This window comes from Lipotes vexillifer, unplaced genomic scaffold (genome assembly GCF_000442215.2).
Source record: "Lipotes vexillifer unplaced genomic scaffold, Lipotes_vexillifer_v1.1 scaffold374, whole genome shotgun sequence".
NCBI lineage: Eukaryota > Metazoa > Chordata > Mammalia > Artiodactyla > Lipotidae > Lipotes > Lipotes vexillifer.
In genome coordinates, this window is record NW_006774696.1 from 153,997 (window position 1) to 181,390 (window position 27,394).

Genomic DNA, 27,394 nt, shown 5'->3' on the forward strand with positions numbered 1-27,394 from the left:
AAGTAGTTAGAGCTAAATAGCTTAATAAATATTTACGTTCTAACAACTTAGTAACTGAAATAAACAATGCACATGATATTTTTATTTCATTCTTAAGTAACTACAATTACTTACAAATGAGATGTGTGTGCTTGCGGGGCACTGCACAAATTCCCGAACCTTAGAATCAGAGAGGGCGCTTCACCCGCATTTCCTGTTCCACACTGATTTTCACAGAGCACTTGCCTTTTAGCACAACTACCACCCAAAACCCAGTTTTGCAAAGATGTCATGTCATCGAAAGGAACATGTTGTGATCTAATGTTGAAACTGTGAACCACCTCGACTAGTAATTTGCATGGTGTCTGGCCGTTGCCCAGAACTGCTGTGTTTCCCTTGAAGATTAAAATATACTCTGCTGCCCTAGGGCGTTGGGTGCAGGGTTTGGGAACTGTAGGCCTAATGTTACTACCTTTGGCACCCTCCCCCCAGCAGTGAATAACACAAGCCTCTGGTGCAACATCCCTGGCGAACAGCCTGTCTGCTCCTCCTGTGAAACGTAGGTCTGAGAAACCCATGGGGGCGGGATATCCAATAAACCCGTCTGTGCTTTAAACCAGTCCCTATTTTAGGAAAATTACAAGGATACTGCGCTTTTTAAAATGATGTAAATTCTGTTCTAGATTGACTCGTCAGGACCAGGCTCTTAGGTCAAATGTGGGTTAGTTAACGAGTGTAAGGAGACTATGTGGACTAGTCCTTGAACGTATCTGAAATAAAATAAAATGTTATCTAAGTGCTGTATTAAACAGATAATCAAGGCACAGTCCCTGCCATTGAGGAGTTCACAGTCCATGGGAGAGACAGGTACACGGACAGGCAATTCAACAGAGGGTGATGGATGTTGCGACAGAGGCCAGGTGTGCAGCACAGGGACCCTGATGCACCCTGGGGTGGGTGCCAGGGAAGGTTTCCCAGATGAGGTGATGGATTCTACTCCAACTTTCTTTGTCATGATTATGAAGAAGAGGAGGAATTTAAATACAAAGCTTCTCTTCTCTTTTAAATCACAAAGAAAGAGTTTGAAGTGGGTGTTGGCGCAGGGCTTTATATGTATCTCGTTATTTTCACATGCATTCTTTCAAGATATCTATTTCTTATTGAGCACTAACTATGTGCCAGGAACTGTACTACACAGTTCACCTACAGTATCTCATTTAATCTTCACAAACAACCCTAAGTGCTTCCAGTCACGATGTACCCACCTGAGCCCTGTCTCTGTAAACAACTATAAAACTGGAAAAAATTAACGAGGCAACTGCTTGGAGGCAGTGGGAACAGGCCGTGCAAGGCTGATCCCTGAGACAAAGGACATCAGGAGGTGGGCCCCATGTGGGCCAGGCCCCTTTCCCAGCCTCCTCTCAGGCTCTCTGCGTGCGGCGGTGACACTGGCACTTCCTCAACTACCCCAGCTCTTTCCTGCCTCTGGGCTTTTGCATGTGCTGTTCTCTCTCTGCAAAAGGTTCTTCACTCTTGTCCTTGCATGGCCAACTCGTTCTCATTCCTCAAAGCTTTGCTCATGTGTCACCACCTCAGAAGTTCCTCCAACAGCTCTGCCATGTTTTTCTCTTTCAACAACCCGTTCTTCTCTGGCCTAGTACTGAGTAAAGTTTACAACTGTATTTCTTTGCTCATTTATGCCCTATCTGCCTCTCCCACTGGCGCATGATTTCCAGCGCTAGCACAGCACCTGGCATGCAGTAGGTGCTCAATAAAGAGATGTTGAATGGGGACTTCCCTGGTGGTGCAGTGGTTAAGAATCTTCCTGCCAATGCAGCGGACACAGGTTTGAGCCCTGGTCCGGGAAGATCCCACATGCCGCGGAGCAACTAAGCCCGTGCACCACAACTACTGAGCCTGTGCTCTAGAGCCCGCAAGCCACAACTACTGAGCCCGCGTGTCACAACTACTGAAGCCCGCATGCCTAGAGCCTGTGCTCCGCAACAAGAGAAGCCGCCGCAATGAGAAGCCCGCGCACCGCAACGAAGAGTAGCCCCTGCTCACCGCAACTGGAGAAAGCCTGCGCACAGCAATGAAGACCCAACGCAGCCAAAAATAAATAAATAATAAATTCATTAAAAAAAAGAGCTGTTGAATGAATAAAGGAAGGACGTATTAGACTGGTCTCTCCCTTTCCTGTGGGAGGTGGGGGAAATGGGGAGACAGGGAATTCCTCCTACCCTTTTACAAGAGTCACGGAAACTCAGAGACCACATGGGGCAGATCTGAGAAGGCTTCGTTAAGGAGTTGGGACCTGAAGACATGACCACTCAGTCAATCCTCCTGGTATCCATGAGAGGGAGACGTTATCCTCCCCATTTCACAGATGAGGCTCAGAGAAGCGAAGGACACGTCCAAGGTTTCCCAGCTAGTAAGTGGAGGGACAGAGACTCAGATCTGGCCTGGTGAGTTCAGAACCCCACGATCTGTTCCCGACATTGCCCTGCTTTGAAAGCAAAGGATCGAGGCAACTCCTCTCCTTCCTATTTTTTTCCTCCCCCCCCCGCCGCACCCCGTATCCTCGCCTGGCTTTTCGCAAACTCTACTGACAGATGGACTTGAGCTGGCGAAGGGTAGCTCCTGAGAGCACAGTGGGGCAGGTGCCCAGTCTCTTTCTGGAAGGACCGGGGGAGGACAAACTCTGCCAGCCAAACTCCACAGCTGAGGTGTCCCCCAGCTGGAATCGTGGCCTTGATGACTCAACCCAAGGGCCCCTTGGCCAAGGCCAGGGACCCCGGCATGGCTGAGGCTAAGAGCTGACTCACAGGGCAGGCTGCCACCACCTGAATCACCCACTCCACCTCTGGCTGGAGAGAAGAGGTTGGGGGCTGGGGTGGGGCACTGGGCTAGGGCCGCGTGACTCATCTGGTGAATAAATAATAACAATGATTGTAATAACAATAATGAGGGACCATGACAGCTACTCTTAATGAGTACTTTTCATGAGTCAGGTGCCATTCTAACAGCTGTATATTAATTCACGTAGCCTTCGTAACAATCCTATGTAGTAAGAACTATTATTTCCCTATTTCACACACGAAAAGACTGTGGCCCAGCAAGGTTATGTAATTGGCTGCAGGACCCAGAGCTGGCATGTGGAAGTGCTGAGATTCTAACCAAAGTCTGTCTGACTCCAAAGCCCAGCCATTCATTCAATAAATATTGCGCCCCTGCTATAAGCCAGGCACTGTCGTGGGCACCAGGGATACACTGATGGGGTTGAGAAGTTAGTAAACAAATAAATATATGACATACTAGGTAGAGATGAACATTATGGGGCAGATAAATTAGGCTAAGGGGGTGGGGCTTACAGGGGTTAGGGTGGGGATGTGATTTCATATCGAGGCTGCTGGAGTTCTCCCTAATAAGATGGCACTGAGCAGAGACCTGGAGGAAGTTAAGGAACGAGCGATGGGCCTATCTTAGGAGGGGAAGGATGAATGCCAAGGCCTGAGGTTGACCTTGGATTGCTGAGTGTGTTTGATGAGCAGCAGGGAGGCTGGTGTGGATGCAGATCAGAGCGGTGGGGCAGGGGCACAAGTCATATGGGGTCCAGAGCCATTGGGAGGATTTCAGCTTTTACTCTGATGCTGGGGGGAGCCAGGGAGGGTTGGGGCAGGGAAATGACACAATCTGGCCTACAGTTTAAAAGGATTCCTTTGCTGTGAGAAGACTAAAGCAAGGGCTAAAAAGCAGGGAGACCAGTTGGAAGGCTACTTCAACAACACGGGTAGGAGACATCAGTGGCTTGAAGCAGGGTGGCAGATTCTAGAAATATTTTGAAGGTAGAGCTGAACGGATCTGCCGATGGGTAGGACGTGGGATGTGAGAGAAATGCAGCACTGAAACATGAGCTCAGGGTTTTTGGCTGGAGCAACTGGAAGGATGGGCCCCCTCTCCTCCTTGCCTCCTCCCCAAATGGGAAAGGCTGTGGAAAGAGCTGGTCTGGGGGGAAAACTAAGTGCTCGCTTGTGTCCATCCTCCGAGGCCCTGGTGGACGTTTGGTCATACAAGTCTGGGGTTCAGAAGGGAGGGCTCCCCTGGAGATTTAAATTCATGGGTCAGGGATGTACAGATGGTTCTGAAAGCCATGGAATTGAATGAAATAGCCTACGGGCGGGGAGGAGCCAGAGGTGGGTCAGAAGACTGAGCCTCACGAGCCAGAGTGTGGAGGTTGGGGAGATTAGAGGGAAGCAGCAGAGAGGACAAAGGTACAGCTACGGAGGCAGCAGGAGAACCACAGCTCTCTCTGTGACACCATCCTGTTAAGGAACCAAGTGGGCTGAGGCTTCCCAGAACTCTGGACTTTTCTGTGCAGGAGAATGGATCTGGGTGGTCACTCAGGGGCCCCTCGATTGCTCTTCAGCCCTCTTCTCTTCCTTAAGGTGAGTCTAGGTCCTTCCCTCCTATTCTCTCCCCCTCTCTCCCCCCTTCCTTTCTTCCTGCCTGGTTTGAAAAGTGCCTTCATGTTCAGTTCCCTCCTGTGGCTGCTCAGGGGAAGCTGGGGGTGTTCAGAGCAGGGCATCATGGGAAGGACTGCCATGTCACCCCAGAGCCCACCTTGGGTTCTCAGCAGAGACAGATACTCTAAGACGGTTCCCGCCCTCTGCAGTGAATCCTGTGGTGTGCCACCCGGATCCCCCCTTAAGGACAGAGGCACCTGTTCCCCGAGCTGCCTGGGGTGGTGGCTGCTGAGGGCTCATGGCCGCGTTTCTCCCCAGGAACCGCCCTCAGCTAAGGGGAGATGCCTTGCCCAAGTTTACGCCACATTCCTAGGACAGCCCACATCCAGTGACTGATTGCGGCAGGAGTTCAACGGCCCAGTCCCTTGCCATGATTTGGGACAATTCTGAAGGGCCATCTCAGCTCTGGAACTCCTCATGGAGCCAGCTGAGGTCCCTATTGTAACTGCACTGCAGTTCAACTTCTCCCTCTGCCTAACCTAATCCTGCTTCCCTCACTTCCCAAGGCAGTGTTCCCAAGTGCAGACCCTAATGTGCAACGTGTAGCAAGTCCCCATCTCAGAGCCTACTCAGTATCGATTCCCCGCTTCCTCCGTCCTAATAGAACCCCGATTTTGTTTAGGTATCTACCCATCTCCACCCAACCATGGGTTTCAGGGGGAACTGAAGCTACTCCCCACACAAGAGGTGAATCCTGATTACATTCAGTCAATCAGAACACAGCACGCTTCTCTCACTGGCCCAGGGCTGGACTCATGAATAAACTGTCTCAATGAGGCAGAAGAGAACATCTCACTCCATGATGGATGTGAAGAGGGAGGCACGAAGCATATAACCCAGAATGCCACTAGCAGCCAGGGTAGGACAGAGGAAGCTGCCCAAGGATGAAGCTGGGCCTGAGGCCAGCCAGCAGAGACAGAATGAGCCTAGGACCTCGGTGACACTGAGACACTAATCCCCAGGCTTGCAGAGTGTCTAAGCCAGTTGGCTGGAGGTGGAGCCTTCTGTTACTTTCAGGGTCGATCATCTACTTGCTACTGGCTGTCTAAACCTGCTTTGCTGGCCCGCGGCTGTGTCTGCAGGAAGGTGTTCTTGTTGAGGCTCTTGTCTGAGGCACAGTTTTTCCCTCTGAAGGGACCTGGGGGCACGGGGTCCTTTTCTTCAGCAGCAGCAGAGTACCTTTAGGTTGGGGGAAAGCTATCAGGGGACTCTCTTATTTCCAAACTCCTGCAGTTTCCTTCCAAGTGGAGGGAGTGACACTGCTGGCCCATCTGCCCCTGTCATTCACTCCTCCTCAAAGGGAGTGACAGATTCAGATCAGAGGGTCTGAAGGAGAAATGGGGCACACGTAGGAGCCCAGCCCATTCTCTTCTCCTTTATCTTTGGGAGCTGTCTTTCCCACAAACAGCATGCAATCTGCTCTGCTTCCCAGATCCTTAAGTGTTTTGAGTCAGGCCCAACATGGGGAAGCCTGAGGCAGCCCAGCGATGTCTGTGTTTGATGGGCAAATCTGCTAATTCTGGGGTTTGGTTTTGAGAAGCCATTTGCCTGCACACTTAAGCCACAGTCTTTAATACCTTTATTTGTACTAACACACTTGATTTTTCAAATTCCTTACTATTACTACACCCCGGCAACTCCCACAGAGCCTGCAGCATGGCTGACTGGTTGGAAAAGGGTATTGTAGGAGCAAAGTCAAGCAGGAGGCTGGTCGATGACCTTTAACGCTTCTTCCAATCCCAGACTCAGTGATTCTATTATCTGACAAAGAGGAGCACCCCAGTTGTGTTGAAGAGACAGCCCCCTAACACTTAATTTCAAAAGGCATTCATTCAGTGGTTCCTCATAAGAGACCTTCCACAATGAATAGCAAATAGCACCATTGCTAGTGGTTTTATAAAAGTTGCCGGAATCTTCCCTTGACCCAACTGGAACCTCTCTCTTGCCCTTTCCCACCTTCCTTGCATGACCTCCTGGCTTTGTGGGCTGAACAGAGGGCAGCAGGCTCCTTGCAGAGCTCATTAAGGTCTGCTTTTTACTCGCCTGAAAGCCATGCTTAGTAAATCTCCTCTCTGGGGTCTGAGAACTCGACCTTCAGGCAAGGCACCAGCTTGGTTGACTTGCAGGGTTTTGACTCACCGTGAAATGATCGCCCTCTATGTGACAGGCCCTGACTGAAAGCCTGTCTCCCCCCGTGTCCCTGCCTAGCACCCGCTTTGTCTGGGCTTCCACAGGGAGTGTCTCGACCCTGGACTTGACCGCTCTGCCTCCCTGTCAGCACTTCTTGGATAAGCTGCTCCACCCCACTCTCTTTTCTGCCCAACAGGAGAATAAAGGGAGCCTCAGAGCCTCCTAGCCGGATCAGATTCCAGATCGTTGTAATGAAAACACACTAAGCCAAGCAAACAAAGCAGATGCTCCCTCAGCCAGGCTTATTATTTCCACCTCTCTGTGGACATTTCACTGCTTTGGGCCATGTCTGTCTGCGAGCCGCCCAGGGTCCCTCCTTCCCATCGGGGCCATCAGCCTGGGCTTTCATGGCAGGGGCACACGACCAACCAAAACCAAGAAAAAGAACACTGAGAGCCAGGAGGCTGGGAAGGGACCTCACTGGGTGACCTTGGGCAAGTAACCTTCCCTCTCTGAACTCCTGGCTTCAAAATTAACCATGCTAGCTTAGGTTATAAAAGTAAATCAAGGGCAGCATTGTCCACAATAGCTAAGATATGGAAACAGCCTGTGTCTGTCAGTGTATGAATGGATTAAAAAAATTTACGGTGTGTGTGTGTGTGTGTGTGTGTGTGTGTGTGTGTGTGTGTAATTGAGCCACGAGAAAGAAGGACATCCTGCCATTTGTGACAACATGGATGGACACTGAGGGCATTATGCTGAGAGAGACAAATCAGGCAGAGAAAGACAAATACTGTGTGATCTCATTTATATGTGGGATCTAAAAAAAGCCATTCGATAGAAACAGATTGTAGAATGGTGGTTACAGGGGCTGGGTGTGGGGGATCGGGGAGATATTGTTAAAGGGTGTAAGTATGCAACTAGAAGATGAGTAAGCTCTGGGCATCTGAGGCACAGTGAAGTGAAGTGATTATAGTCAACAATACCGCATTATATATTTCGAAGTTGCTAAGAGAGTAGACTGTAAACGTCCTTGCCACAAAAAAGAAATGATAATTATGTGATGGGATGGAGGTTTTAGCTACGCTAAGGTGGTAATCATATTACAATACATAAATGTATCAAATCAACATGTTGCACACCTTAAACTTACACAACGTTGTGTGTCAATTATGTGTTAATTTTAAAATGTAAATTGAGGTTAAGAGTGTGGTCTCTGAAGCCAGACAGCCTGGCTTTGAACTCTGGCTCACCAAATGCCAAAAGGGGGTTACTTGACCTCTATCTCCCAGCTCCCTCAACTGTAAAGTGGTAATCAGTACCCAACTCAGGCGCTCTAGATAAGGGGGGTAAGTTAACCTGTGTCCAGTCCTCAGGCAGTGCTGGCACATAACACGCTCTCAATAAATCATCATCACCCTCATTGTTCCTAAGAGGCTCACGGTCTGTAAGGGGAGTCAGGCATGTAGCTGAAAGTGCACCTAGGGTTCCGATGGGGCGGCAGAATTCTGCACAGGCACAAAGTCGGGGTCACATCCACTGAGGGCTTGGGGAGAAGTCCAGGGAACTCTTGAACTTGAGCTGAGCCTAGTGTTGAAGAGGTTGACACGGTGTGGGGTGATCGTGGAGGATAAAAGAGGGAGGGAAAGGCAGAGGAGCGTGAAACCATCTGGCATGTTTGGGGACTGGAGAGGGAGTGGGTGTGACGGGCCCTGGGTGTGCGGAGGCCAGTGCTGAGAGGACCCCAGAGGGTTTGGTGGATGCTGGGGGACCTTGAAGGCTTTATTCACGGATAACGTGGAGCTACTGCTGGGTTTTAAGCAGAGGAGGGATGTAGCAGTTCTGGGTTTTAGGACCCCAGTTCAGCAGACACTGTGGAAAATGGATGGGAGGGGCCAGCCAGGAGCCCTGGCGAACATTTATAGGCAGTGATTGCTGTAGTTTAGACCAGAAGTGATGCAGAACTGACCTGAGGCAGGGGGAAGAGAAAGGCGGGGAAATGCCGTGAATGCTCGTGGTGGATGTGGGGTCCAGGGGGCCAAGCAGGAGAACCCTGTGCTGAGTGCTGATCACACGGCGGCCATTGCTGGGAGCCCTCTACACCGGGACTCTGGCCACGCTGCTGCAGTGAGGCCCAGGGAGGGTGGAGTAGCTTCAAGGTCACCCAGCTGGTGAGCAAAGGAGAAGGATGTCTATCCACAGCCGGGTTTCAGAGCTCCCAGGTATGACTACCGCGCATGGCCGCCTCTCTACAAGAATGGCTTTTATCCAGTGCCTTGCATGCGCCGAGCATTGCTCTAAGCCCAAGATCACCCAGCCAGTAAGTGGCAGAACTGTGATTCAAACCCAGACAGTGGAGCTCACACCTTATCACCATGCTGAATTAGTTTGGGGGTCATTCTGATTCAGGGGAGACCACAGGAGTGGACGCGATTGTCTAAGGCATTGCTGTCCCTACAGCCACATGTGTAATTCTAAATTTTCTAGTAACCGCATTAAAAAAGGTAAAAATAAAAAAAGATGAAATTAAGAACATGTTTTATTTAACTCAGTGTCTAAAAATATTTATCATTTCCATGTGTAATCTTTATAAAAATTATGAATGAGATAGGTTCTCTTCTTTGTACCCTACGTCTTTGAAATTGGATGTATATTTACACCCACAGCCCATCTCAATGGAGCCACATGTCAAGGACTCAGCAGGCATGTGTGGCTGGTGGCCACCGAATAGGACAGCGCAGGCCTGAGGAGTCACCTATGCTGAGAAAGAGGGAGGGACAAGGATGGGACCCCAGGGCACCCGGACAGAAGGGCGGAAGAGGGGAGCGCAAAGGAGGTGAAGAAAGTCTGGCCGGCGAGGAAGGAGGAAAGGCAGGTGAGAGAGGTGGGGTCCAGAAGACGGGGCAGAACTGCATTCCAGGAGACAGGGCAGCCATGACCAATGGCCAAGGAGCAAGACAAGGGGCTTAGGGCTTTATCAGACTTGTCCATGTGGAAGGCATGAACGATCTTTGCCAGAGGAAGTTTCGGGGAGTGGTGGCAGCTGATTTAGGAAGGCTTCACAAAGACATATTTATGCTTCGCAAGTCGGATTGAGATTTGAACATGCTGCAGTGTTGGAAAGATGCCAGCGGAGAAGTAACACTGAGCCAGGGCTGAGAAGGATGGGTGGGTAGCCAAGGCTCAGCGCGTATACGGTGGAAATGAGAGCCAGAGCTCAGAGCGAACACGGACTCGGAACAGGAGACACGACAGCACCGAGGCAGGGAAGATGGGTGTGGGGAGGGCAAAGGCACGGCAAGGTGTACACACGTGAGGGCAGAGGTGATGAGGTGACTCTGCCAGCATCAGTGAGCTCTGTGACAGGGGCGTGGTCCTCTTTTTGGGGGAAGGATGTGGGACTTGCAGAGTGCAGTGAGGTTCTGAAAACACCACAATGGGGATGGGAAAGGCAGCTGACTAGGGAGATGCAAAAGCTTTGCCAAGACAACTGGGGGCTCCTAAGGCTAGAGGCCATACATCTGTAGTTGCGGCATCAGATCAGTGGTCTTGGTTTAGGAGATGAAGGTTCATGGCCGGACTGATCCGAGGTTGGGAGCTCCAGGGCAGGTGTGACAGGAGGACTAGAGAGATTGCTCATTCATTCAGCAAACATGTATTACATGGCTACTCAGTGCCAGGTACTGTTCTAGGTGCTAGAGATCGTACGCAGTGTCAAACGAGACAAGATTCCTGCCTCCACGGAGCTTATGGGAGTGGTTTTCTCTAAACTCGTAGTAGCCTCCTAACATAGAAGGAAAGAGAAGTGTTCTGTGGTGGGACTCAGCTTGTTTGGCAAACAGTTGAGATGGACTGAAGTTTAACGTTCCACATGTGGAGCTGACGTGCTCCACCGTCAACTCAGGGGACAGGGGAGAAGGTGGCTGCTCAGGACAGTGGGTACTGATCCTGAAGTCATGGAGGTAGGGATTACCTCCCCCATATGCCTGGAGGGGACTGATGAGGCTCAGAGAGGGTCTGAGACCACACAGCCAGCAAGTGGGAAGACTGTCTGGGCCCAGAGCCCGCTGCTTTTACTTCTCCATATTCTCAAGTTGATGAAGCCCCAGAAAGAACAGGCTTGTTGAACCCCTTGTGGACATGGGTTTCTACTTCCTTCCTTCTTCTCTTGCCAACCCTGGTTCGGGCCAGAGCCACGGCCATTTTACACACAGATGGAGGTGTCGGGGAAGCTTGCTCACGAGGATGGTCCCCAGCTCCAGAGGGGACTAGACAAAGGTGAGTAAACTCCTCTGGGTGATTCAAGCTCCTAAGGGGGAAGGGACTTCCTGGGGTGGCCAGGACAGAAGCACAGTCAGACTTTGCTTCTAGCTGTTCTGAGGCAGCTCTGCCTCAAAGTCCTGGATGATGCCAGCCCGTGCACTCTATGCCTTGGCTCTGGTCTTTTTTCTGCCTGGAATGCTCTCCTTGCTCCTCTACCTAACACCTACCATCCATCAAAGCCCTAAAACTCGTCGCCTTCTCCAGGAAGCCTTCCTGGTCCACTCCAGCTCATTAGGGTTCCTCCCCCCGCTCTGAACTCCTGCAGGGCTCTATACTATTTTATTTCACTTTAAGCAAAGTCTTTATTTTCAAGGAAAAAGTGCATTTTCTCATTTTCTGTTCTAGGCATAAACTTTAATTATTTCCAGTGGAAGCAAAACCTCCTGAACCCCTTTCAGTGTCATCTAAAACTTGAACTTCCTCTATTTCTGGGTAAAATATGCGGTCACAAATGAGATGTGCAATTCGATCACACTTCTTGACTTCAAACTTTTCTTTGCCAAAATTAAACAGTACAATACCAACGTTTCCTCTATAATCTTCATTTATGACACTGGCTCCGACATCTATGAAGTGTTTTGCAGCCAAGCCAGCACGTGCAGCTACTCTCCCATAGCACCCAGAAGGAAGAGCTATCTGAATGTCGGTTTTCAGATGCCAAGTAGTATAGTTCAGAGGCGGAGGAGGAACAGGTGTTTACTGTTCACTTAATTATCAGCATGTGTTCATTCACTTAGTCCACAAATATTTACTGAGGGCACTGTGCTAGGCACTGAGAATATGGTAACAAACAAGACAGATGCAAGGGAATGTTCTGGTGGGGGGGGGGAGGTGGAGAATAAATAAGCAGATAGATAAAGAAGGGGTTAGGTAGATGGAAAGATAGGTATAAACAGGTAGGAAACAACTAGTTTGCAAGTGCATTGAAAGACACAAGCAGGAGAGTGAGATAGAGGATGTACTACTATGTACGGATAGAATTTTCAGGGACTCCCACAAGCTGATTAATCAGGCCAGGTTTGTAGAATCCCATTTAATAGGATATAGGCTCTACTACATCACACTTTTTTTTTCCTCACGCAAGTCACAAAGTTGTTAGATAAATCAGATGAAATTCTACAGGCAGCACAGTGAAAGCACAGACTATGGGGTCAGGCTAATCTAGGTTCAAATCCTGACTTAGGCACTTGTAGATGCCACGATCTGGAATGCGTTCTTAAATCTTTCTGGGGCTCAATTTCCTCATGTGTAAAATGGGGATGATAATATTTATACCCATCCTCACAGAATTGGGAGATTAGAAATGACATCTCTGTCTATGTCTATCTAGCCACCTATCTATCATCTATCTATCTAAACATCTATTTCTCTAAGTGACAGTTACTATTAAATGTGTAAGAGTTCTAAAAAATACAAAATGACCCACACATGGAAGGTATTGCTTTGAGCATGGGTTTGGGAATCAGACTTTACTGCTTACTAGCTGTGTGACCTTGGGAAATTTCTCAACTTCTCTAAACCTTGATTTTCTCAACTGTAAAGTGGGGTTTATAATAGTACATACCTCATAGAGTTACTACAAAGATTTAGTGAGATAAACTATGTAAGCAACTGAATGGTGTCTGGCATAAAACAACGAATGTAAGCTGCTTGTGATTAACTAAAAGGACCTTTACGGATAAGGTATCTAGAGATTTTGTAAAGTCACTATACACAAAGTATAGAGACACACAAGTATCTCTTTTACTTTCCTGGCCCTAGTGGCTTATATTTTCTGGGTGTGGAGGCCTCTCTCCCAGTTGTCTGTAGAGTGGTTTTAATAGGGGCAATGCTGAAGGCGTGTTAGGTATAGAAATGCCATATACCTAATCTTGCTCGTGGGCAGATCCTGCGGTCGATTAAACATGGTATTTAACTCCCGTCCCTCCACACGCTGCCCTTTTAGGGAGGGTTTGAAAACCTGCTGACTTTCCTGAAGGACTCAGATGTTGTCTGTCTCCAGCCAGAGAGTGGAGGAGGATGCTGAGTGTGGTGGTCTTACCAGGGGATGGTTAGACTCCGTGTCTGTCTGGCTCCCTTGTGAAACATTGAGATATTAAAGGCCACTGTAAACATTTTTCAAAAAACAATAGAGAGATTTCCTTTGTGTGGGTTGGGATGTGACTCCCTGGCAAGGGGTATTATTCACTTTACCAAAGTTAAGGAAGTTAAGAGAGCTGTGCTGAGGTTTGGAAAAATTGAGGTGTTTTTCTTCTAATTAAAAAAAAATTAATTTTCATTTTGGGGTTGGATCTGCGCAGGTTTCTCTCCCAGGAGGATGTGCCTTGTAGTAAGGAAAGGGGGTGTAAACAGGGAGGTGTGGGGAAGCTTTGGTGGGAGGAGAGAGGGCAGCTCTCTGAAAGCGGAAAGCTCTGGCCTGGGTATGTGGCCTTCAATAACTATGTTTATTCAGTGAACAGCTCAGAAGCTCAGAACCTCAGAGTGTGAAGGGACCTGAGAGGGCATCTGGTCAACCCTCTCATTTTGCAGATGAGGCAACGGACACATAGGGAGGGGTTAGAATCAAGGACTGAGACTGTCTCCAAGTCTGCCAACTTCTCTCTACTAGTGCACCACAATGTGGTGTGCATGGCATTGGCGGTCCAAGGGATGACTTAGAGGGTACGCAAATGAACATTTAACTTTTAACAGTTAAATATTTATTTCAATGTGTATTAGGAAAAACTATCTGGGCCATAAAACTCATAATCTATGATTACGATATAAAATGTCATTGAAAAATACATTTATTTAAGCAAAGATAGAGGGAGAGTGTTTGTGTGTATGTATTGTATGTGTGTATGTGCGTTGTTTTAAAAATGCTGGATAAATAACGGAATAGGTCTGTAGGTTTGTTATAAATCATGACTACAGTCCACCCCATCTTTAGGGTTATGGTGCTGCACAGTGAAGACTGGGGAGGCCCTTCTAGGTTCTCCTAGAATTTGGCATTTTCACTCTGAGAAGCAGCAAACCTCTGACTCCTCAACCCCCAGCATCCCCTTTCCTTCACCTCATCCTCTCATTCAACTTTCTGCACAATTTCTCCCTTCCCTTCCCTTTGTCTTCCTTCTGATCCCCAGTGCCCAAAATAACCAGCAGGCAGTGGGAATAGCTGCTAATTCTGTGACCTCTGGGCTAATCTGTGATCTCTCCTCATCCCAGAATCTGGGATTCACACAGAGCCCTGGCTGCTGGGAGCCAGAGTCGGGGGCCTTTTTCTCATCCTGTCTCCACGAAATTTCAAGCTTACCGCATCTATTTGCCTTCTTCCCAGATCTGCCTAAACTGTAAAAAACAAAACAAAACAAAAAACAAACAAAAAACAAAAAAAAACCCCAAACCCCAAACAACTGCCCCTAAACTATTAATGGTTGATGGGATAAATATGTTACCAGCAGCCTCCTCCTACAACCCCTAGTCTGTGACGACGGTACATTAAGAGGCCTTGGGATATTCCCAAATCATAACTAAAAAACTAAAATCAAAGGACTATGAAGCTACAATGAAACATCATTGTCACCCAAAGTGTACACCATCACAGTACCATACGGAATACTTTCACTGCCCTAAAACTCCTCTGTGCTCTGCCTATTAGGCCCCCGCTTTAGCCCCTGGCAAACACTGATCTTTTTTTTTAAACATCTTTATTGGAGTATAATTGCTTTACAGTGCTGTGTTAGTTTCTGCTGTATGACAAAGTGAATCAGCTATACATATACATATATCCCCATATCTCTTCCCTCTTGCGTCTCCCTCCCACCCTCCCTATCCCACCCCTCTAGGTGGTCACAAAGCACAGAGCTGATCTCCCTGTGCTATGTGGCTGCTTCCCACTAGCTGTCTATTTTACATTTGGTAGTGTATATATGTCCATGCCACTCTCTCACTTCGTCCCAGCTTCCCCTTCCCCCTCCCCGTGTCCTCAAGTCCATTCTCTACATCTGCGTCTTTCTTCCTGTCCTGCCCCTAGGTTCTTCAGAACCATTTTGGTGACTGTACCCAGTGGGTGGCTTGCATAGGCTTCCTGGTGGAGGGGACTGGTACCTGTGTTCTGGTGGGTGGGGCTGGATCTTGTCTTTCTGGTGGGCAGGGCCGCGTCCGGTGGTGTGTTTTGGGGTGTCTGTGAACTTAGTATGATTTTAGGCAGCCTCTCCGCTAATGGGTGGGGTTGTGTTCTTGTCTTGCTAGTTGTTTGGCATGGGGTGTCCAGCACTGGAGTTTGCCGGCCATTGAGTGGAGCTGGGTCTTAGCGTTGAGACAGAGATCTCTGGGAGAGCTATCACCAATTGATGTTACGTGGGGCCGGGAGGTGGACCAATGCCCTGAACTCGGCTCTCCCACCTCAGAGGCTCAGGCCTGACACCCGGCCAGAGCACCAAGACCCTGTCAGCCACACGGCTCCAAACTCCAGAACTCCACACTCCGGACGCAGCCCTTTGGACGTGGCAAAACCTACAAATTTTATAAGTTGTGCTTTTAACTTTTTCCTTGCTAAGAGTCTATATGCGGAAATGGCAGGGGGTAGACTGGGGAGAAATATGAAGGGTTAAGTGTCCAAGTTTGAGCAAATTATGTTCCAATTGGTAGGCTGACCTCTTTGCTTATTGTCTTTTCCGCTGGTGGCTTTCAAACTTTATTGACCCAGAAGTGATGAAGCAGGTTTTCTTTGTATTATATAGTGTCAGTTAGCATGACAGTTTCTTCCTCTCAGCTCATTAAATTCTGGATTCCCTCGTTCCTGATCTTTATTTTCAGGAGGGCCGTCTCCGTGTAGTCAAATACCGAGCTGAGTACCTGGAGAACTGGGCTCTTGCGTAGGCTGTACACTGGGTGTGAATATGGGTAATTTCTCTCTTCTGGGCTTTGGTTTCTGTATCTCTGTAAAACTAGGGCTCAGGTGTTTGGATCTACTGTCCAGGCCAAGGGAAAAGTTTTTCTACCAGTCTCCAAAACATCGCTAAGGGGGAACAGAAAACTGCCAGAGGTATGTATATTGTTCAGATCAACCCCAAAGAAAGTCTCCTCGAGCCAGGGATCCTCTCAACAGAGGACATCCCTTTGCGGCCTCCTCCTCCAGTTCAAGCCTCAAAGGGGCTGACGGTGCTGGCTGTGGCTAGGCAGCCGTCTGAGCCTCACCACTGATCGTTTTATTGTCTTCATAGTTTTACATATATTTGAAATCACATAATATGGAGCCTTTGCAGAGTGGCTTCCTTCACTCGGTAACATGCATTTACATTTCCTCCGTGTCTTTTCATGGCTTGACAGCTCGCTTCTTCTTAGCACGGAACGAAACTCACCAGTTGCAACAAACGTACCACTCTGGCGGGGGTGTTGATAATGGGGAGGCTGTGCACGTGTGGGGGAAGCGGGCATATGAAATAGTTCTGTACCTTCTGCTCAATTTGGCTGTGAATCTAAAAATGCTCTAAAAAGTAACTTCCATTTAGAAAAACAAAAAAAAGACTATGAAGTGTGGCCACGTTTATGAGTGGGTTCTATGCTAGGGTTAAAATAAAATAAATGAAAACTCTCATCTCCTAGTCTTTTTAAGAGTAGTGATCATAGGGGCCTATTGAGACAATAATTTAATATGCATTGAGTGCCTTCTAGAATCAAAATCCTCATGAAGGCAGGGATTTTGATTTGATCTCTACTGTATTATCAGTGGCCAGAACACTGCCTGGCACTTAGTAGGAGCTCAATTAGTATTTGTTGAGAAATTAACAAAGATATCAAGCCCTGTGCTAGGCGCTGGGGCTCCAACCGTAGTTTCTGCTCTTGAGGTCCGGCCCAGAACACTGACAAGCAGATGCAGAACAATAGGACAGTAAGATGGTGCAGTAAGAGGGAGCTGGACTAGGTCCAGAGCTGGCTCAAAGGAGGGCAAGACGACAGAAGGTTTTAAAGGGGAGAAGTTGCTTCAGCTGCGTCTAGAAGGATGAGTCCCAAGGGGGAGACATCCTGACGTGTGATCTGAAGTGTGTAAAGGACAGGTAGGTTTGGGAGGATTTTGGCTTAACGTGGTGTCACCACACCTGTCCCTGGGGTCACACTCAGACCATTTCTGACAACAAATCAGGCCCTGAACTTAAGGACGCCTCTGCTCTTTGCTCCTCTGTTCTCCACCCCATTCTAACTGCCCCATCCCTGGCTCTAGCCCAAAGTCTCAGGGCCTTGTGTGCCACTGCAGGTGTCAGTTTTTGGGTGATGGCCTTGAAGCGGGCTCTACCCAGCAACACCAACTATGCATAAGGGCTGGAAGCAGTGGTATCCTGGAGCTGGCTCATATTGACTTATAAGAGGTAATTCTTAAATATTTAGAAAATTTGTGAGCCAGTTATTAAAGCATTGTTAGCTTCATGCTGTCCACAGTGGGAGTATTTACACCCTAGAAACTGGCAAGCACTACAAATTTGGGCACTTTTTTCCTCCCAGAGAGCCAGTTTGCCAGAACACTATTTGCTGGAAGACAACTGATGCTGACTGTTTTCCAGTGTTCCATGGAAGGATTTGAAGTACTGCAACAAAAATGTGATTACTGTTTTGTTAAAACAAAGTATTTAAGAGCTTGATTTTCGAGCATCCAAAAAGCAGACTCAAATGTTTACTATACATTAACTTGGGCTTCCTGGGCAATCCTTATTTGTTCAGCCCCCAGAGTAAGGTTTCTCCTTCCATCTTGGTTTCTTTAGAGAATAACCTCAGATTGCAGAGCAAGTCGGTAAAACACTACTGATTTTCTCAAAACCACGCTGTGCAAGGACACAAAATATAAAGGGAGGCTGGGTGCTGAGGCTGGTACAAGACCAAGTTCATCGGAGGAGTCTCAGTGTTCTCCTGGTGGACTTGACAATAGATGGTGTGAATTAAAAGTTACAGAATGACATGACAGCTAATATAATACTACATTTATGTCTGTTATCATTTCAAGTTCTGTGTAGTATTTCGTTGGAAAAGAGAGTTTTGATGTCACCCAGTCAACTTATGTTGCAGAAAAGGAATCTAAAGCCCCCTGGAGAGCGACATGGCTACTTTGCTTCTGGTGGTGCAGCTTCTGGAAAGGAAAGGGAAGGGAGGAAACCTGGAAGGAAGGAAAAGGACTTTCTGAAAGTTAGAACTCCTGGCCTCCCCCATCCAATGCCCTTTCCTGTATGTAGGAGGAATGTGTTCAGATTTCATTACAGATCTTCCTTGACTTAAAATGGGGTTGCGTCCTGATAAACCCATCCTACGTTGAAAATATCATTAAGTCGAAAATGCATTTAATGCACCTCACCTACTGAACATCATAGCTTAGCCCAGCCCACCTTACACATGCTCGGAACACTTACACTAGCCTACAGTTGGGCAGAATCATCTAACTACAGAGCCTATTTTATAATCAAGTGTTGAATATCTCATGTAACTTATCGAATACTATACTGAAAGTAAAAGACAGAATGGGCATCTGGGTACAGGATGGTTGCAAGTGTGTCTGTTGTTTACCCTCGTGATCATGTGCTGACTCGGAGCACTGTGGCTCGATGCTGCTCCCCAGCAACCTGAAAGAGTATCACACCGCATATCACTAGCCTGGGAAAAGATCAAAATTAAAAATTCCAAGTACGGTTTCTACTGAATGTGTAGCACTTTCGCACCATCATAAAGTCAAATAATTGTAAGTCGAGCCATCCTAAGTCAGAGACTATCTGTATTTCAGCAGGGAACAAAATTACCACAGTGGTGGGTGCCCAAAGTATCTGAACTTGACCCACGCACACACACTAGTGTTCCGTAAACATCCACATACAAGGGCCAACAGATCTTGGCCCCGCTGATCTCTCCGATCTCATTTCCTTCCATCCACTCCCTCATTCTCTCTTTCAGTTCCTAGAATTTGCCAAGCTCAGTGCTGCCTCAGGGCCTTTGCACTCATTCCTTCTGCCAGCAAAGCTCTTGCTGCAGACAGTCTCACAGCTGGTTCCTTATTGTCTCTGTTCCATTGTTCTCTGTCCTCCTCAGAGAGGCCTCTCCTGATCTAAAGCAGCTCTTTCACTCCACTATGGCATTCTATGACATCACCCAGTCTCGTGTTCTTTCTTGCACTTATCATGGTCTCACGTTATCTTATACTTGTCCATACCCCCCACAAGGATATAAGCTCCGTGAGAGCAGGGACTTGTCTGTTAGAGTCACTACTATATCCTTTGCTCCTTGTACATAGTAGGTGTTTGGGATCTATTTTTTTGAATGAATAAATGAACAACAACTGCTGACCATGACCTCTGGGCACTCTTTTGACCTAAGGGAGTGGTTTTCGACCTGGACTCCATGGAGTCTTGAGGTACCTTAGAGAAGCTTGGGGGTTCCTTCTCTGTGGGCAAGGACCCATGCAAGGAGACTAGTTGAGTGGAACTCTAGATCTCCCCCCTTCATCTGGAGCTGCTCCACACAGATCTGGTTATATACATTGAGTGTTTTTATTGTTCATTGGGCAGAGGGCTCAGAGACCGAAGAGCAAGGCCAGGTCATTGCTGAGGAAGTGTTGTGGATGCCTAGGAGTCCATGAACGGGACACAGGTGGAGTAAACATTGATACTGAAGGGTGGTAGCGAGAAGAGCAGGGCCATGGCAGACGTATCATGGGGGCGGGGGGTGGGTGGGTGTTCTCCAGGTATGAGGAGAGGGTCTTTGGGGGTGGTGACCTGATTCTAAGTCTTCCTTCCAGCTTCCTCAGCTCCTTGCCCCTGAGTCACTAACTAGTGATGGGCTCGCTGATGCTTTTTGCTGAGGCCACATGTGAGACGCTGGCATTTTCTGACCACGACTTTAAACATAATGTTTGCTTCTGCACTCACCAAGTGAGCAACAGCCTTGCTCTCAGTGGCCTCATTAAATGGGATTCTATTTTCATAGCACTCACTTTTAGAACATTCCTATTTGCTGTTCCAAGCTCTTGGAGAGACAGCCCAAGAGGCTCTGCTGATAAAATGACTCTGGGCACGACAGAGATGGGGAGATGCCGAAATGAATAGCAGCTTTGTTTACTTGGCATTGGAACAGTCGAGAGGAGTTATATTTAAAAAAAATAAATAAAGTTTCCCTTCTCTCCACAAGAAAAAAAACCTGCTCTGGCTGCATGGCCAGCAACACAATTTCCCTCATAGTACAGAACAAATGTGAGTAGACTGAGATTAACTTTGGGAGAAAAATTAAAGAAATAAAATAATTATGGGGTGGGCATGGGGTAGGACTGGAGAATGGGTAAGATCAAGAGGCATTTGAGATGTCTAATTAAAAAGCCAAAAAGAAAAAGCAGCAACAGATGGAGTATGAGTATAGCAACATATATACACACTAAGGCATTTAAATATACATCTCTATATACTATATACATACACATATACTAAGTATATATACATCTATATAGAAACAGGGCTTCTAAATATGATTGGTTCCCTTCCCCGCAGACTTGGCCTGTGTTTCCTTCCCACAGTGGAGAGAAGATAGTAATAATTAACATTACTGCCATTTTCTGAGCCCTCACCATGTGCCCAGCTCTGCAAAGTGGCATGTGCATACGGTAAGTTATCACTCTTCTCACTTACCGAGCTTCTCCGACCTTCAGTTTTCCCCTCTGTAAAATGGGGACAGTCAGATTATCTACCTCATAGAGCTGTTGTGACAATTAAGTAAGACAATGAATATAAAGCATGGAGTACAGGGCCCAGCACCTAGTAAGTGCTCAATAAATGGCTCGTGATTATTATTATTGTTGTTATTTTCCACTGGTACCTCCAACTCAAAATGTTAAAAACTGAACTCATTATCTTCCCCCTCAAGCCTAGCCTTCTTGATCTCATGTTTCAGTGAATGGAATCATTATATTCTCAGTTTTCTTCTCCTGCCCTGCATCTGGGCAGTCCCTAAGCTCTTTCAATTCTGCTTTTCCCATATCTCTTGACTGCATCCTTATCTCATTCCTCACTGCCTTGGTCCTGCCTGGGTGCAAACGCTTATTTCTTCTCTGAACTGATGCAGGGTTTCTGATCTTCCCCTCCTGGCCCCACTCCGCTCCTCTCCTCTTACACTGCTGCCAGAGTGCTTTTTCTACCTTATAAATCCAACCATGCCCATTCTTTGCTTAAACCCCACCAGCGGGTCTCTCTCTTACCTAGAAGATAAAGTCCACATTGTAGAGGCGGCATAAAGTGCATCTGTGATCTGGCCACGACTCCTGCCCAGTCTCACCTACTCTTCCACGTCTCCCTCCAGCCCAGAGCTCTGAAGTACTGGTGTCACATTAGCATCTCCTGGAGATGAAAAAATGCCAGTGCCTGGGTCCTCTTCCAGCCAATCACTGCAAAGTCTGGGGGTGGGCCCCGGGGTAGAAGTATAACTTCAAAGCTTCCTGGGTGCTTCTAACACCCTGCCAGGCTTGAGAACCACTGTTCCCACTGTACCAACAGCTTGCGATGCTCTCTTGGGCCTTTATGCCTTTGTGTGTGCAGGTCCCATTGCCTGGAATGCTTTTCTCGGCTTTATCAACCTGCATTATAGCTCCTCATCCTTTGAGATGCAGCTGAGGTTTCCCATCGTGTGGAAGTCTTCCCTGGTCCCCCCAGAGGTGCTCCTGCTTCCCCTGACATTTCCCTCTGTCATGATGTATTTGCTTGCATGTCACTGTGAGAAAGGGAGCTCCTTGAAGGAGCTTATTTGTTGCCTCAGCACAGTCCCTACACACACTTACAAGACGTGAGTTTTGGACAAATCAATAAATCAGTGGAGGTTCCCCCGCCATCATGGTTTAGTTTTATCTGGACCTCCTTCTCAGCGCTTGGCTTGCCTTTCTGCTATAGGTTTTATTCGTTCTGCTCTGACTGCAGCCAGTTGTCTACACGACCTTCTACCACCTCTCCCCAACTCACCAGCCTTACCTCCATCGCTTTTCACCTCAAGCACTCACTCCTGCCCCAGGGCTTTTGTGCGTGCTCTCTCCCCGTTGCTGTCATGCTCTTCCTCTACGTGTCCACGTGGCTCACGCTCTCCTTCCTTCACGTGCCGCTTCACAGGAGGGCTTCCCTGGTAACCGCCCCAGCCCCCCGCCCCCGCCATGCCCTCTCCCTCTTCAGAGCCCTTCTTGTCACCTGACGTATGCCGCTTCACGAGGGCTTCCCTGGTAACCGCCCCAGCCCCCCGCCCCCGCCATGCCCTCTCCCTCTTCAGAGCCCTTCTTGTCACCTGACGTATTGCACTTTAATTTGTTTATTTTATCGTCTGCCTCCTCCTACAGGATGTATTACTTACTGGGGTTTGCTATACAAATACTTGGAAAAGCATGGCACTAGACCACGGATTGGCGAACTTTTTTCTGTGAAGAATACAGTGGTAAATATTTTAGGCTTTGCAGGCCATGAAAATGATTCAACTCTGATGCTATAGTGTGGAAGCAGCCATAGACAATATGTACACAAATGGGCAGGGCTGTGTTACAATAAAACTTTATTAACAAAACCAGGTCCGGGACTGGGTTTGGCCTGTGGGAGGTAGTCTGGCAAGCACTGCCCTGGACTGTGGTCCAGTGTGAGCCTGTGTCTTTTGTGGGTAAATTTCCTGCATTCAGGAGCCATGTCTTTTTCATGTCTGGATCTTAACCAAGAGTCCTCCATCCCAGGGTCTAGCCCATCCCTTGCACATAACAAACGTTCATAAACATCTGCCAAAATATTCAATAAACATTTACTGAGTCCCTAACTCAGAACAGCTGGGCACCAAATCCATTAATGTTGGTTGAATGAACACGAGAGCCCCGGTCTCAAATTCTCAAAAGCCTTTGCCCCTCCCCCAATCCTTCCAAAGGCTGAGACCCAGAGTCCAACGGATGTCCTCGCCCTGGCTGCCTGGGTCACGTGCTGCCAGGGGTCGGAAGGGGTGGTGGGAAGTGATGGGAACAACGGAGGGTTTGAGGGACTGTTTAGGGAACTGCCTAATTATCCTGCTTATCAGTTTGCTGGTTCCTTTCCTTTGCTCTTCCCCTTAATAAATCAAACTCCTTCTGTTGTTACTGAGCTCTGGGTCACTGATTCTTTTGCCCATGTGTTTACAGAGTTAAAGTGTGACCGTGAGATTGAATGGAAGGGAAGGGAGGCACCTGACAAGTGTCAGCTCTGAAAGGCAACACCTCAGCTTCCCAGGGCCCCGTGCAGGGTGCAGGGCGAAGGAGGGGGCTTCCCGCTCTCCAGGGCACTGGCCAGGTCAGGAGGAAAGGTGGACTTAGTGGGTGCAGCTTGTGCACCCAGCGAGTTTATAATCCAGCGGGGGAGGCTGACTGTAGGTTTTTGTGAGGTCCATGGGTTAAGAATAGTTTTTAAATGGCTGGGGAAAAAAAATGAAAGAAGAACGATAATCCCATGACACGTGAAAATTATATGAAACTCAAATTTCAGTGTCCGTAAATTTATAGTGGAACATGGCCACATGCTTCATTTACCTCTTGTCCAGGGATGTTTTTATACCACAATGGTGGAGTCCAGTAGTTGCAACAGACCATTTGGCCAGAGAGGTTAAGATGTTTACCATCTGGCCCTGTACTGAGAAAGTCTGCTGACCCCTGACTGGCATGACTAACTGACTGGGACCAGCATCCCTGACATTACCTGGGAGCTTGTTAGAAATGGAGACTTTCAGGCAGGCCCCACCCAGGCCTAGTGAATCAGAATCTACATTTTAACGAGGTCTCCAGTGACCTGTACGCACTGGAAAGTAGAGGGAGCATTTAGGCCCTAGAGGAAGTGAATCAACATCTCTTTAGGTAACCACTGATTTTTAAAGTGCTTTATCTCAGTCAGGCTGCAGGGCAACTCTTCACCCATTAGGGAGACTAATTTAGGGCCACTTTACAGATGAGAAAACGAAGACTCCAAGTCAAGTGCTCACCCAAGGTTATAGAATAGACCTGGGAAGTGGCTGAGCTGGGATTTGAACTCCTGGGGCTGTTGCAGAGTCTGTGGCATTAACCATTAGACTGCATGGCTCCCTGTAAAGAGAGGGTAAGACCACACTGACTCTAAAGTTGGAGGCACCCAACTGGTGCCCCAGGGTGTTCAGTGGACTACAGATGTGTTTTGCTTGGCCTGTACAGCGTTTCAAAAGATTTTAAAATTAGTTTTCAATACGTTAAAATCAGGAGAATTCCTATCAGAGACCCAGCGAATTGGCTTAGGAAAGAATCAGATGATCAGGTCTGCACAGTCTCTCAGGGCTTTGTCCGGCTGGGACTGAGTTGTGTGCGGCTGCGCATGCAGGCTGGCCTGGGCTCTCTGGGTCAGCACAGTCCCCACCTGGGCTCTTGACTCATTATGGTAACTATCTTGACCCGGTGAGCATCTGAGTTCACGTCCTCTGGGCGTGTAGAGCAGCATGCGGGTCACTGGGCATCTTGTTAAAATGCAGCATCTGATTCAGAAGGTCGGAGGATATGTCTGTGCTCTGCATTTTTTAAGGTGCACTGAGACTGCTGGTCCTTCTACAAAGTTCCCACTTTGAAGAGAAGGTTGTCAAGGAGCTCAGGCCTGTCTGACTCGGGGGCTACACTCAACTTGGCTCATCACCCAGCACATCCCCATAGGTGCTCTTGCTGCTGCTCCCTTATCCCTCAGAGTGGCTGGAAGTCCCAGGCTCTTCTCTTCAGCTGCTGGTAGCCCCTGCCATTGACCCACTCAATCCTCAATACAACCATTTTCCACAAGCGTCATGATATGGGAAAGCCTGAACAGCATTCACTGTCCCACGTGGCCTCCCTTGCATCTTATGGCCTCACTACTGGAGGATGGAGTGTTGGCGTGAAGGTTTCTTGGGGCTGGGGGCCAGTAGTCAAGGTGAGAGGACAGGTTCTGCCAATAGTGTTCCTTTGTCTGGAGGCTAGGTAGAGGATGCTGATGACTGTGTGTAAGGTGTCTGCTCACTCTGCTCACACACACTCTCTTCTCTCTCCAAAACGCAGCAAGCCCACTGTTTACATCCTTCTCTGGTTTCCTCCCACAGACAACCCTGCTGCTGCCACCTGTTGGCAACAATGCCAGCTGCCTCCAAGTGGATTTATTTCCAAGAAACCAGAGGTGTGGCTGGTCTCACCTGCAGGGAGCAGGGTGGGAGGCTGGCCTGGGCTGCTGCTGCAGTGAGCAGGTGGCATCTGCTTGTTTCAGGACGTCACTTCTACTGCCTGCTGATAGTAACAATGGGCCGCGCCTGCACATTTTGGCTGAGGAAGACCTCAGTGGACACACAGGCTGTGTTCCAGGTGGGCTGGCAGAACTCTCTGGAGGCTTCCCTTCCCTGGCATGGGTGCCAGGACCAGGGGAAAGAATGTGCAGCCTTCCCAGCACACAATGTGCAACCTTGTGCCAAATCATTTCGCCTCCTCGATCTCTGCTGGTCTCCTCTGTTAAATGGTTATCATGATAACCATACCCTCATGAAAAGACTGCCGGAACCTGAGCAGGCTCCCAGTGTGGATGAAGTTTGTTAAATTGCACGCTGACTGTCGAATGTTGGGGGAAAATGTTGGGGGAGCTGGTCATCAAGTTGTGGGAAATTATACAGAGTAACCCCCAACAGGCGATGTGCGCCCCCTCCTCTTTTGGGGAGACTCCTAGGGAATGACTTCTCTGGCCTCTCTTGCATACTATGCCAGGATGGGTCAACAGACGTTGCCAGGAAAGGAGAGGAAAGAAAACGGAAGTACTACTGCTTTTCAATGTTTGTCGGCTAAAAATATGCTGTTCTCCATGGAGGAGCGGTGTGGTCCAGTGCACACAAGAGCAGGTAATTTATTCTTTCCAGATGAGTCTGTTCCTGTGTCTCTGTCCCTCTTGACAAAAGGGGGCCTGTGACTGGGGGTGCACACTGTTCTTAAGACATAGTGCCAGGCGGCGACATGCTTCCTTTCCTTCTTCTCGTTCTCTTGCACAAGGGTTCTTATTCTTGGCTTCAGGCCTGGGGTGAGATCAGTCCAGCAGACAACAAGAGCAGTTCATATGCAAAGGTCAGTGCTCGTCTCCAAGGTACTGACATGTTTCTTGGGTGGAACCCTGTGAAATTCTTCATAAATCAACTCTCCAATTAAGTTGGCTGGTCGCCTTATGATGGGAAGAGGTGATTCCACCAGGGCGTTCCTGAGGGTCCCAGGCAGCAGGAAGAAAAGAGCTGAAGAACCTGACAACCTCAGTTCGAATCCCGCTTCCGTCATTTACCTGTGACTTTAAGCAAAACAACTCTTGGAACCTCTGGAAAGCTGGGATCAGAAATAGCTCTCAGGGCACCTCTGAGGGTTAGAGGAGATGTTGAAGGCACTTATCCTGTTGCACCAGCTGGTGTACCTTTGTTCATACCACCTGATCTGCTTTGGGTTATCCCAGAGGAGGCAAGGAGTTTGCACCAGGTCACAATGCTAGCCGATGGCAGAGCCCAGACCAGAACCCAGTGAGGTCTAAGTCCAAAGCCCATACTCTTCTCTTCGTTTACCTCTCCACCTCACATTCACGTGGCGCTTCATACTTTTTAAGGCACTTCTACTCACGAGCTCTTCCAAGTGACTGGTGAGGAAAATCGTGTATATTTGACATATTTGGCACCCTGCACTTATGTGTTTAAATGACTTGCCCAGGTGGATACCGTGGGCCCCAGGGGGTGCAAGGCTGGCAGGAGGACCCAGGTTTCCTGAACCCAGGCCAACCAAGGATGGTGCAAATATGCGGGGATTGGCAGAGTAAGCGTCACCAGTAGAGATCTCAGCCTTAAACCCTCGTAAGGAAAACGAGTTGATGATCCAGGTGATGTCATCTTCAGCGTGACAGATGTCAGGCTGGACAGAGTCATGAAATAACTGTTTTAGTTTGCTTCTGTTTGTGCTTAGAATTGTGGCAGTTTGGCATCCAAAGGAAGAAAGAGGCCCTTAGGACTCTTTACAAATATGTGTGTTTGTGTGTGTGATATACACACATATGTACACACACACACAGAGTCCATTCTCATTATTCACAGCAGTTACATTCTGTAACTTTGCAGCAAACACTGAATTAGCGATTCCTGAACCGCTGCTCCTAGGGTTCCTTTCCTGCAAGCCTATGGTCACATTTTCATCAGCTCATCAATATATAATCTTGTTATGTGTGCTTCCTTTAAAGACAACTTATTTAATATATGTGGTTGATTCATTAACATTGAACTCATAGCCAACAGCACCGTAACTCATACCTGAATGAAGCTTATCTAACACATACATTTTTTTCCACAAGAAACGTCACAGCCTGCTTGGGGTTAGCAACACCAGACAGCACTTCAGCCCTACGCTTGGGGGTCATTTTAAACAATGAAATCACCAACACAAGGGACAAAAATGCAAAAGTGTGGCACTA

General features: G+C 48.2%; 2 protein-coding genes across 3 annotated transcripts in view; both read right to left on the reverse strand.

Annotated features, from left to right (window-relative positions):
• Positions 1-27,394, reverse strand: part of SYN3 (synapsin III) — a 406,875-nt gene that overhangs the window by 32,961 nt on the left and 346,520 nt on the right. The gene's annotated exons all lie outside the window — the stretch shown is intronic.
• Positions 11,266-11,612, reverse strand: LOC103078149 (deoxyuridine 5'-triphosphate nucleotidohydrolase, mitochondrial-like; the record flags this gene model as incomplete). The annotated part of the gene is made up of 1 exon (XM_007449440.1): positions 11,266-11,612. A coding segment is annotated over one exon (303 nt), but the record flags the coding sequence as incomplete, so codon positions are not given.